Raw genomic sequence first — 13,439 nt, forward strand, 5'->3', positions numbered from 1 at the left:
CCCTTTAGATTTCAGTTACTTTTTGTGTTTCTAATAAAATTCATTCCCACATGCATGAGGTAGGGCAGTTCCTGAGAAGCAATGCGGTAAACCCGTGCTTTGTTTCCGTCCACAAACCAGAAGTTTACACATCACCATGAAACAGAGACGGTATCTTGGTATGGAACATTTTATTTCTCCATCAAACACTCAAGAGTTTAGGTCGTGGGAAATAATTTTAATCCAAGAATTGTACATTTTCTTCCCACATATCCTGCTTTGAAATAGGAAATGACATTGTAATCCATTTCGCTATAAGTAAAATATTACAAAATATTTACAGGAAAATATTAAAAATAACTCAAACACAAAAGTCAAGATGAAATAAACCTTTCCCCCCCCCAGAAATCTCTACTCCAGTGCCCATAGCACGAGTCAAACAAATAACTAGGACTTCTCTGATACAATCCCAAATGGAGAAGGTTAGGAAGGGCTGAGGTGGCGTCATCAAGGGAACGGGCGTTTGCAGCAGTGCTTCCATCCTGGTCTACTAAAGAAACACCCCGTGCAGGAATCCCAGCAAGGCAAGTGTTAGGAGGCTCCCGGAACTGGGCGTGGGAAACACCGACAGGGGACGGCGCTCTTGCCTAAGTTTAACCGGAGCCTCTTGTTCCACAAACCAGTGCTCAACAGAAGCCTGAGGCAGCACGAGCCTGTCACAGCAGCCCTTCCATCTCCTTCATAAACGCTTCATAAACATCGTCCTTGGTTTGTACCGAGACAGGAACAGGGCCAGATCTGGGGGCCGCTTTGGCGACAGGCACAGCCGAGTCATCCTCTGACCTTCTTTGGGGAACAGCAGTAGCCCCCTTATTCTCCCTGCGCACTCTCAGTGCGGTAGGCACAAACCGCGTGACCTCTGCCTTGGGGTTGGTAATCTGGGGCTTGGCACTGATAGTCGCTGTGGCTTTCTTCTCGATGGTGGCCGCACTGGCATCATCCGCCTTCGGCCGCTGAATGAGACTGGGCGGGGCACTCAACACCCCTGGGTTGGGCAAGGGAGCTGGTGGGAAAAGCCCAGGTGGGGCAGGTCCGAGGGGAGGCACCAAGGGTGGGCGCATCATGCCAGGACGAGGAGGAGGGATACCTAAGAGGTGGACAGAACTAATTAATGCCACTTAACTGCCACTAAGGATGTTTAAACACAGGCTGATACTGTCTTTTAAGCAGGTAATTTACAGGAAATAAGATGAATTTACAGAACCTGCTAAGTTAGGCATATACTCTGATAGACAGGAGTAGGATACTATAAAGTAATGTTCACTTCTAGTCTGTAGTACCGTGCTCACAAGGTTTTCTCCCTCCAAATACTGTCTTACATGAAAAGCGTAACATCAAGCTGACACACCGGTTTCACACACATCTCCACTCTGGCTGTCCTAGGATGCTACCCTGGCTACCTAGTGTGATGTTATTAAGGCCAAGGGTGGGGTTGATTCCCCTGCACTAGTAACAGCTTCTACCACTCTCACACAGTGAACAAGGAATAGTCTTGGTCCTGGCTCATTAACTGGTAATGGAAGGAGACTAACTATGCTCTGTCTTTTTAAAGTTCACCACTTCTGACAGCTACGACACACACATACCTCACATCAGATTTCTACTTTCCTTTTAATTAAACAGCTGGATCTTGAGGCACACACCTTTTTTTAAAAAATAATTTATTTTTATTTTATGTGCATTGGTGTTTTGCCTGCATGTGGGTCTGTGTGAAGGTATCAGATTTTGGAGTTACAGAATTATGAGCTGCCATGTGGATGCTGATATTGAACCTGGGTCTTTTGGAAGAGCCATCAGTGCTCTTAACCGCTGTGCCATCTCTCCAGCCCCACAGATTTTTACTTTCTTCAAAAGTCACTTAAGAGTGAATTTAAAGTAGCAAACTGCATCAAATCTAAAGTGCTGACTATACACTCAGTTACTCCTTACACCAAGACAAAGACAAGGCGTCAGCTGCTGAGTTTTAAAAGAAACCTTCACATTAAAACAGAACACTCAATGTGGTAAAGAACAGTGTGGCCACGCTAAAAGCCCATAATGGAATCTGTGTGTCTAAGTTGGACAATGGGGAGAGGAGGGAGCCTCCCTTGTGACTGAAGCTTGAAGATGGTAATTTTGAGGACCCATGGGGCACAACTGTACCTGTACTCAGCAAAACTAGAGCCTTTGTAAAGTGTTGATTTGCTTGGGGAAGGCAAGTGATGAGAGAAAAAAGTGTAAAAGCCTACTGACGAACACATTCCGTGTGACCCGCTGGAAGGGCTCTCAGATTCCCTCAGACACAACACACCCTACAGTACAAACCAGGCTGGTTTCCGCTATACAAACGGAAAATTTTACCTGGAGGTGCAGGAGGAGGTAGCCTTGGTGGGGGTCCTCGAGGAGGGGGGGCCAGGGGGAAGGCCTGGAGGCGGACCTGGGGGAGGGCCAGGGGGTCGGCCTGGTGGTGGTCCTGGAGGTAAAAGCCTTGGTAAAGGCCCTCGGATTCCTGGCATTCCAGGTGGTCTCAGGAATGGAGGAGCCCCTGAAAGGAGAAAAAAAACGTCAAACAAATAATGGTGGTATAAAAGCAATTCACATAACCATTGCATTCAGAATCCAGATCACTTTTTATACACAAAAGTGTGCTATAAATTCATTCAGCACATTTGAGCACTAGACAAAGGGCATCAGATCTGTTACTGATCTATCCCTTTAGTTCCCGGCTCTAACCCATGAGAAGGCATTCCCTGACACCAACGCAGACTGGCCTGCACTGTCACTTTAAAGTACGAAAGGAAGCACAATCTGTTCAGGCATCCGGCTTACATAATCAGCGATAAAGACCCTAACAGAGAGCTCTGGACAAAACAGGCAGCTGTCACAACTCGTAGCTGCCATGCTCACAGAAGGGGGCGCTTTTCATCCCCTCTTCAGGAATCCTTGATAGCTTAGAGTTGTAATCAGGAGGAAACAGAACACACCAGTACTGATGACACATGCTGTTTTGGGGGAATAATTTCACACTGGCTTCACTGAAACAAAATGCCTACCCCTCATTCTGGGGGAGCTTACCTGGAGGTGGCCCAGGAGGGAGGCCGGTAGGTGGCCCAGGAGGCCGTAAGGGTGGGGCAGGCGGAGGTCCAAGAGGCGGTGGTCCTGGCATGGGAGGCGCCTGTATCTGGGAAGAGGGCACAGACTGTGGAGGTGCCTGCTGCTGAGAAGTGGCGGATGTGCCGTCAGCGTGGGAGTCCTCCTTATGCTGCTTCTGCGACTGCTTTTCTGCTTCCGAGTCATCAGACTCGTCGTCATCGTCCTCCTCTGAAAACTCCTCCACTTCCCGTCCTTCCTCAGGGATTTCCTGACCTGGAAGAATGTTGTAAAACAGGGAAACAGAGGTGACTTGTGTCTTTTTGTACACTGTGAGGATGTGCTACTCAGATTAGTTAGTAAAAAGATCAATGGCAATAGCTATGAAAAGACAACACTGGAAGAAGGGTGGAGTTGCCAGCCACATGCAGAGTGCAGGACATGGAGAATAGAAATGGGTTAATTTAAGTCATAAGGTCTAGTTAGAAACAAGTCCAAGCTACCGGCCAAGCTTTCATAATTAATAATAAGTCCCCATGTCATGATTTGGGAGCTGGCTGGCAAGACAGAGAAAGACCAGCTACAGATACAGACTTGTGGCTTTATAGCTTGGAGAACAGTGACTGAGAATACACTATAGCTGGGTGTGGTGGCACATGTCCTTGATCCCAGCACTTGGGAGGCAATAGCAAGCTGATCTCTGACTTTGGTCAGCTTCGTCTACAGAGTGAGTTCTAGGATGGGCAAAGCTACATAGACAGACCCTGTCTCTCCAAACCAAGTTAAGTATAATACATAAAAATAAGAATACTTAATTCTTAAAAGCCACCAACCTAAAAGCCTTTTTCCTACTATATGAATACACAACAATCAAGTAGTATTCTGTTCATCTGTAACTAGTGTGGCAATATAATAAGCCCAGGCTGTTAGAAAAAGATAGATTTGGAATTAGATGTCATTCAGGGCTGGCAAGATGGCTTGCCCCTACGCCCGATAATCAGAGTTCAATTTATGGGATCCATCAGTGGCCGCAGAGAGCCAGACTCCCCCAAGTTGTCCTCCTACCTCTACACACCAGCTTGAGAACATACGGGCACCCAAAACTAGTTTCCACAGCTCCCTGGCAGTGAAACTCTGGGCAGCCCAAAGGCAGCACACCTTCAGTTTTATAGAAGGCAGAGCTGGACTTACTTCAGAGCTGCTGACTTTATGGAAGAATGTATGCTAAGCAAGTGGCCCAAGGAAACAGTCATTCATTCTCGCTTCTGACCTGCCATTCGAAGCATCATGGCTTGAAGAGGTGTCAGCTCCTTCATGCTCTTCTTCTTCTTCCTTGATTTTCCAGGCATATCAGCAAATCGGACACTCAGACCTAAACGGCCAAAGAAGGAAATGAGATAATGTTCACTACAATGCAGACACTATAAATACTAGGTATGACCACAACCCATGACAGAAGAGAAGTGCAGGAGAGACATATTAGATAATCAGTGCTGTGTTAATTGGTGGCATATATACTATGATGGTTTAAAACTTACAAATTTTGAAAACGTTATGATACATGTGCCTCAAAGCAACAATTTTCTTTAGCAGTTCAGTCAAACATAAGTCATAGGAAAGACGAAAGCTGTCCCACTCATGAAACACCATCTCACTAACTCAAAGAAAACTGAGCCCAACAGTGCTGTAAAAGGAAAATACTTCATAAGCATGCAGGGTGCACCAAACGTGCAAGGTGGTTTAGCACTAGAAAATCAGCAATGTAATCTACAACAATAGGCCACCTAAAAGATGGGAAAATCTTAGTAATACCCTATCAGGCACTTAAAAACTATGATTACTCCCTAGTACCCCCAGTTCCACCAGAAAAAAAAAATCTCTTAGCAAACTAGAAATAGACTTCTTCCACTGACAGACTACCTACTGGAGACAGTCAAACACCACATTTTCTATGTGGGACAAACTGTAGTTTATCTTGCAGGTTCAGTACCCAGAAAAATGGCTTGAATACGGTACATGCAATAAATGTCTGATGAAAAATGAGACGCTGGGACAGCCATCTGAGGAACATGCATGCTGCTGAACATACAAGAAAAAACAAGCTAGTGGCACCATCTTTCTTCCAGAGTGCAGGCCAGCCTGGTTCAGTGAGTCCTGTGCTAGCCAACTACAGATAGACCCCGCCCCTCCCTACCCACAAAAACCCAAACAACAGCTGGCAGCAGAAAAGGAGAGACCAGGTAGCTTTTCAGGAAAATGCAGTTCATGGGGCTCTAGCTCCTCTCTGCTGTATAAGATCAGTTCCTCTGTAATAGTCTTCTATATTTTATAACACAGGCTCATCCTGTTACTATTTGTGACAGATTTTATTTCATTTGTAATCATGATTAAGAAACACTAGGAAAGAGCTAAAGATGGTTCAGTGGTTAAGAGCCACTGTGTAACCCTGAGGGGCCTGGAAAACCCAGCTCCCAGAGACCTAATGTCATCTTCTGGCCTACTGGAGCACCCTGACACATTCATCCACACACCCATGTAGAGGCTGACAAGCACACACACGCACCTTAAAAAAAAGAAAGCTAGGACAAACATCTGCTGTATTCCTAAATACAAATACAGTATACAGACACCACACTGCAGACCACACCAACAGTGCCCAAAGCCTCCCAACTCCTGGGCTTTGATAGAGCCAGTGTGCCCTTTAAACACAATGCATTCAATTCTGACAAAACATAACACACTGTTTGCATAAAACTGGGGACTCAGCGCAGCAGGATGTATTTTGCACACACAAAGTCCTAGTTTACTCCCCAGAAGCGCACACACAAACCTTTCTGAAAGAGGCTTCACAGCTCATCTGGAGAAAGGTTTGCTTTCCATGTGTGTTTGCTAAACAGGTGCTTTGCTCAACCAAGACATGGCACCAAGGCTAATAAACATTTTTAAAAGAAAAAGATAGGCCATGATTCTAAATTATAGATACACCTGAACTGCAGTTATGAACCTGGCTTTTATAAGACACCATTAAAAATAGAAAATCTAAAAGGCTTCCAGTGTAGATTTTTCCTTAAACCTCACAAATATCTGTAGAATAATGCATCAAAACTTTCCAAACTATTAAGACAAATGGCTAGGCACGGGGGCTTACATTTGTAATTCCCAAATGTGGGAGGATGAAGCAGAGGTCAGTGACACTTGTCTCAAAAGCAAACCAAACCAAATCAAACTGGGATTAAAAGCTGGTCCTGATTGGCTCAGGAGATAAGGGTGTTTGTCATCAAACAAACTTCCCACGCTGAATTGCCAGACAAATATGGTCGACTGAGAGAACCAACCGTGACTTCCACATATGTGCCCTGGCATATACACACATTCAAGAATGCACACAAACACATGCATACACAAGACACACGTAATAACAACAGTAAACCACAGACACCACCTCAAATTGCACAGCAGAGGCGCTCGCTCGCCATGACTGACTCTCCTCGGGCTCGCTCGGCTGTGTGCTGACCGCACCACGCACAGCACCCTGCACGCACCTGACTTCTTCTCCTCAGGGTTGTCTCGCTCACCGTCGTCGCGGTGCCCAAACTCATCCCCCTCACTCTCTGCATCAGATCTGTCGGTGTCACTGTCATCAGTACTGTCCTCGTGCTTGTCCTGATCCATGTCCTCAGGGTAGCCATCGTCTTCGCTGGTACTGGACACGTCTTCATCATGACCTCGTTGAGCTGATGACAGAGAACAAGGAACAATAGTATGTGGCCTTCACAGTAACCAGAAACACAAACTTATGCTATTTTAACTCTATAAAACGTAGAAAAAATTCTGTATGCAATGTCAGCTATCACGTACTACGATAATTTCACTGGGTTGTCTTAAGTACTGTTTTGCTTTCCTGTAAGAAGTCCAAACACACTGTATTAGAAGCAATTATGCATAATCAGTAATTCTAGTCAGTTGAAAATACAACTAGGAAGAGCAATTCAATCAATTGAATAGGGATCTGTAGTGACATCTCTATGTAAGCAACATGCTCTCACCAGGCAGATCTGGTCAATTACCCATGGGGACACACACAGTAAGTACATGGTGTCCTCATTCTTGTGCTCGCTAAGTATGACCAACATAGACACAATCCTGAGAAGGACAAAAGTAAAAAACCCTGCCCCTTCATACCTAGTTCTGGACTATACATCATGTCTTCATCTCGTCTACGAGGTGGAAGATCTAGAGCAAAACCCACTTTACGGCCATACATCTGCAGAACCTGAGGGGGAGGTGGGCCAGGTGGAGGGCCCGGTGGTTTTCTGCCAGGGGGCAAACGAGGAACACCATGTCCGAGGAGCGGAAGGATAGAAACAGCCCGAGTTGGAGGCCTGTAAAGAGAACTTGACTGAGTTACCTATGTCTACAGTGCAACGAGAACGCATGATTCCCTGCAGTTTCAATGCTCGCTTTCACATCTCACTGCATCTCACACTAATTACACCCTCACGGCCTTCAATGTGCTCGCTGTGGTACCTCAGTCAAAAGCTGCCGTTACGACAGGCTTCCTTACCCATATGCCGAGGTTTTCTTAAGGATGGAAGGCGGCTGGGCACCCGGAAGCGGAATGTCCTGGATCAAGATGTTGGAGGGAGCGTGCGGCATGTCTGGCAGAGGGATGCTGTCCACTTCCACATGCTGAGCGTTCTGCAACAGAGACCAGCTGTACAGCCCCTGCGGACCCGCCCCCTGCGGACACCCTGCATTTGTTTTCCAACTAACAGAGAGACCATGGGAAACAGTCGAACGCCTCAGGCCAAAACTGCCCAGGGAATGAAAGAAACCCGAATCCAAATACAGCTTATACTTTCTTTCAAAATCCCTATAACCAGCTCATTTCTTTTCAGTATGATTTGAAAAAGCCTCGGTTTTAAAGAAATCCAACTGTTCAAAGGGGCAGGGCTACTGCAATACTCTGGGCAGTAACACATCTGTTGACAAAGAGCACAGTCTCTAAACCCACATGCCTTTCTCGGGAATCTGTCCTGAGCTGTTAGAAACAAGCCATCTACTTCACCAAATCATTCTATTTGGGTTTTTGATGTTCTGCCCCAGTAAAGGAAAATTTGTAATAAACTATAAAAGCTCACACAAGTGGACATATCCTACTCCGCAATCAACCTTTGATGCCTTATAGTCAGTCAGTGTTAACAGACCTGTTTTTGCCTCACCCATGTTCTTTGAAAGAGTCTTCAATCCCAGGCAAGATTAAAGGTGGGCATCACCATGGTTGGCTCACACTACTAATTTTCATCATGTGCTGTTTCTCTGTATTATCAATAGATTTACTGTACAAATAATTTCTGCTAGAGCATAAGGTGCACACTTAATTTAAACAACAACTGCAAAAAAGAAGAGCCTGGGAGCCATCAATCCCCCGTCAACTTTAAGAGCCGACTACAACACATGTGGCCCCTCTCAAGAGCAGCTTACCTTAACAGCGTCAAAATACTGGCTCAGTTGGGCCCTCTTCTGCTCATATTCTACCTCTAGCTTTCTCAATTCTTTGTAAATATCTGGGTTTTCTTTTTCATAAAGTCGTAGAATTCGTTCAAAGGTTTCCCGCAGCTTTTTACGCTTGTCTTTCAGTACTTTCTCATTTAACTGTGGTTGTTGCACTGGGTTAAACTCTGGGAGAAAAGCAGATAATAGAACGGTAAATGAAGAGCTGCTTCATCATAACAACCTCCACATTTCATTTCTGAGTCCTCTGTGCTCACGGGGATAGACTCCCAGGCAGTCACATCTTCCTCCAAAGATCAGACTCACAAGCATGCTGTCTGCTGAGCTGCATTCCTAGCCCTCCCTGGGACTGCAAACGAAAGCTTCCCCAGTCTGCTGAGACGCCGCGGCCTTTCTCCCGCCACCACCAAGTGCACACACACCTCCACTTTCTGCCCCATGCAGCTGCTCACCACAGCTGTGCAGGAGAGCAGACAGACAACAGTCCTGGGGAGAATTTCTGGGCTTCCTCCTACAGACAACTTTCTAGGGATGTCTCAGTTATGGAAGCCAAGGCACACCTTTCTATTTTAATTAGTTCAGATTTTTATAAATGAACTAGGGCCCTGATGATTAAGACTCCCCCCCCCTTTTCTTCAAGTACCAGTTGAATTAAAGTCTTTCCCTGAATCTTCCTATTAACCGATTCACTCAAATCTAGAAGATATATTATTGCATCATTCCTAGTAACTAAGAATTTGAGCGCATACCTTTTTTTAAAATTCTGCTAACTTATAACGGCAAAGGGAAAATATAATTAAATCTGAACAATTATAAAGTGAGCTGGTCAGACTCAGCCTTTGTTACCTAATAACAGTAAGTGATTTCAACTGAATGACGGTTTCTCTCTTCTCGGATATGTGATCTCCAGCTTGCAATAGATCTTATCTCTTCACTTTATTTCCAAACATTAAAACAAAATGTCATGTCCAATGCCATCGGGTTGCTTTGTTTTCTCAGGCCTATGCTGCTTGCCGCTGGGTACGACACACTATTATAGCTGTTAATAGATCTGGTCTTTTCATACACTCTTACCCATTTCATCTAACTTCTCCATGTCCCGGATAATCTGTTTGGGATCTTTCATCTTCAACACTGCAGCTCGGACCATCATTCGTTGTTTTTTGTTCTTAGAAAAACAAAAGGGAAGACTACTGAGAGGCTGGATTCTCAGGACATTTTCACTTCAATTTGCATCAAGAATCTAAATAATTTCACATTTTCCTTTGTTTCTAATCATGTGTTTACACCACCAGGAAGAGCTGAGATTCTTGTTCTCAACAATGTGTGGACATTACTAAGAAGGTGTGCTTTCTTAGGAAGTACTTCTTTCAGCCCAGTTAGACTGTTAGCAACTACCACAGGAACAACTTTTTTAAAAACAAAAAACAAGGGCTGCAGTTAAATGAAAAAAAAAAAAAAAGAAAGAAATACGATACTGGATAGGGACATTTCTGAAAGATTCAAGAGCATACCAGAGACTAATTGTAAAACCCCTGAATGCATTGAAGAGTGATACCAAATATTTATCCCTTTAATTACTGTCAAAATTCAATAGCTAATGAGATATACAAAGATATCCAGTAACACATTTATTGGCATTCATCCAATAGTTTTTAACAAAGCAGCCACATTTTGATAAGTGGTAAAAATAATTACTTTCTCAAGACCGGGTCTGATCTAGACCAGACCCGCCTTGAACTCCTGACACTCTTAACTCTGATCTCCACATCCCAAGTGCTGGGATTACAGGCATGCATGTGCTACCGCAATCATCTTAAGAACTATTTCCAAAGGCATTTAAAAACAATTTTATTTTGTGTGATCCAAAGGCATTTAAAAACAATTTTATTTTGTGTGAATGTGCAATCATGTGCTTATGAGTTCTTGTGGAGATCAGAAGAGGGTGTTGGATTCCTGGGAGATTGAGGAACAATGGCTATGAGCTACCCAACTTGAATGCCGGGGATGGAACTCAGATCCTCTGTAAAGCAGTACACAATGCTGTCCTCTACTGAGGCATTACTCCAGCCCCCAACGAATTTTCTTTTTTTAACTTATGGGATAGGAGAATCAAACAACGTCATACAAGCCACCATGAATTGAATCTCCAAGGTTCTATTAGTCATATCAGTTTTTAAACATAGTAAACTGGTTTTCATTAGAAGTATAAAGCATTTTTTCTAGCATATAATTTAAATGTTTTCCATTCACAAATCTCAGTACACAGAATGCATCTGAATTCATACCTTTTTCAATTCTCTTTTCCGGGCTTCCTTTCCTAAAGAGAGGGAAAGAGACCATACACCTCAGATCTTCAACATTGACATCACCATAAGACAACACACACACATTTTTCTTCTGAGGCTCTCCTATGCAACACAGGGATATGCACTGGCATCGGTGGCTTTGACCTACAGACAACTGTGGCACCTCTAATCCTTACAACTCCAAATGCTAAATTGTTTCTTTTCACAGAAAAATAAATGAACCAATGAGAAAAAGAGATTCTCAAATACCAAACTAGCACTTAAAAACTCATTTGTTTAAAAGTTCCAACACAAAACGAAAAACAAACCAATTTTATCCTGCAAGCCAGCAAAGTTTGACAAACAACATGGTTTTAACTGACTTATACTCTCAACATTTTTGTCATGTGAATTAATTTTAATTAAATTCAACATGACCTCACACAAGTCACTTCTACCAATCTGAACTTGCTTAAGCATGGGAACTATCTTTGCCACCTTTAACTCTCCTGTGTTACCATTTCACACCGATGGCACTTACGAGCTTGGTCTGTGGGGTTCATAAACTTCCCACTCTTGGTGGAGGATGTCGATCTCCGTCCCATGGTGACAATTTGTATGACTTACTTCTTCATTAAAAAAGAAAACAAAACCTGAAATAAAAAACAAACAAACTCAGTCTTCCTGTATGTTTAACATGTCTTCCTTTTCAGAGTTTTCATCAATTTCTGGAAATAACCCTCTGATTACTAATTTTGTAAGAACTTGCTCTTTAGTTTTGAACTTTTTGCCTTTCTTCACCCCAGAAAAGCTAGCATCTGTATTAGTCAAGGCAATGAGATACCATTAACTCACCAATATAACACTCTGCTATGGATTATGTAGCACTGTCAACTAAAAAAATCAACCAGGAGTCTGCACTTGGAATGTGGACTGAGCCATAAGGCTATCTCAAAACAAAACAAAAAGAACTAACCAGAAAATGTTTTAATAATATGATACAAACCATGGGTATAAGCAGTCAATAGTCCTTTCCCCTTTATACATAAGGTGAAGTCAAACACAAGTAGAGACAACAGCTCTGGGCTCAAAGACAATGTTCTCTACTTTTCTCCTTGGCATATGTACTGTTTATTCAACACCCCACAGACGATAAAAGGTAATTAATTTAAACATATTTAATTTAGACTTAATACCAAGTCGAATATGATTCACGACTCTCAAGTAAAAAAAAAGGTAATTAAAACTGGCAGTCACAGTAGAAAAATAATCTCAAAGTTTTTGTTAGTGTCAATTCTTCCTCTTCTATTGAAAATGAATGACTGTTAACCTTAAAATTTAACCTTTCCAATAATAAAGTAACAAATGTTTCCCGCTGAAACCATGTGGATATCCCCTTTGCACACTAATCTACCTTCTTTCTTGAGGAGACACCTCTAATGGTAGGGAAGGGGCAGATCCTGAGATAAACTTAAGAGACCCCACAACTGCAATTCCCTTGGCTCCTCTGTTTAGACTTCGTAGGGGGTTTTTTGGTTGTCTCTTTTAGTTAATGCTTCTCTCACCAAGTGATCGACTGCCCGGCTACTCTGTACTTCCTAGGTGGTTCGGAACCGTTCGGTGGCGACTATTCTTTCAATGGAAGATGTTTCGCTATCCGAAAACAAGAGGGGCAGGCTGACGGGAGGAAGGGAAGAGGAGGGCACTGATGACGGAGAACTAGGAAAGAAAGAAAAAAAAAGCACGGATATAGAGTAGCTGCGTTGGTCGTCCTTCAGGTTCGTGCTCTGACCTTTCCTCGCCCCCTTCCACAACCGAAAACGCGGCAGCCACGGGGCCCTGGGAGTTTTTACAGGACCGCCAGGCCTTCGTCTACAAGAGCGACTGTCCTACGTGCATCGGGGAGAGAACGGGGCTACGGGCCGTGGGGACCCGGACAGCACGAGCGCCGCCCGCCCGCACGCCCGCCCGGCCCAGGTCCACGGCAGGCGGCCGGCCTCAGGCGCAACTGCCGAAACCATGGCGACGGTTGACCCCGACTCGAGCGGCTGCGCGTCAACCCAAGCCGCCCGCCGCGCCCAGGAAGCGCACCCGGCGCACCGGGCGGGCTCGGCCGTCGGCCGCCGCACCACTCCGGGCCCCGGAGCCCGTCTCCAGCCCGCAGCGGCAGCGACTCCCGGCCCAGTGGAGGCAGAGCGCGGCCCCCGGGGCCCGGCGTCTGAGGCGGCTGCGCAGGCCCCGGAGGCGGCCGCGGGACACGGAGCGCCGCGACCGCGCACACTTACGCCACTGCGGGGCTCCCGGGTCGGCGAGGCCGGGTAGCGGGCGGCCCCACCGCGCTTTCCGCGACCGGGCCTTCACCTCCGCCTCTCGGTCAGCCACCCAGCCACCGCCATCTTGAAACCTCGCGCCCCTCCGCCATCCCCGCGTCACTTCCGGCACCCGCGGCCGACGCTCTCCCCGCGTTGCCGAGGCCCGGGACCATCGAGAGGACACAATAACGTCGGGGCCAGAGTTGCTTCCGCTCTC

General features: G+C 45.3%; 1 protein-coding gene across 1 annotated transcript; it reads right to left on the reverse strand.

The window, feature by feature from the left end:
* Positions 1 to 155: 155 nt before the first annotated feature.
* Wbp11 (WW domain binding protein 11) lies at positions 156 to 13,335 on the reverse strand. Its single transcript, XM_013115530.3, is given in 14 exon segments — positions 156 to 1,126; positions 2,380 to 2,428; positions 2,430 to 2,563; positions 3,094 to 3,384; positions 4,379 to 4,480; positions 6,651 to 6,842; positions 7,291 to 7,490; positions 7,673 to 7,806; positions 8,593 to 8,789; positions 9,697 to 9,790; positions 10,911 to 10,942; positions 11,452 to 11,563; positions 12,476 to 12,629; positions 13,196 to 13,335. Coding segments are annotated over 12 exon segments (1,920 nt in total). The 5' UTR covers positions 11,516 to 11,563; positions 12,476 to 12,629; positions 13,196 to 13,335; the 3' UTR covers positions 156 to 695.
* Positions 13,336 to 13,439: the final 104 nt, after the last annotated feature.

Source organism: Mesocricetus auratus, unplaced genomic scaffold, assembly GCF_017639785.1.
Source record: "Mesocricetus auratus isolate SY011 unplaced genomic scaffold, BCM_Maur_2.0 Super-Scaffold_100001, whole genome shotgun sequence".
NCBI lineage: Eukaryota > Metazoa > Chordata > Mammalia > Rodentia > Cricetidae > Mesocricetus > Mesocricetus auratus.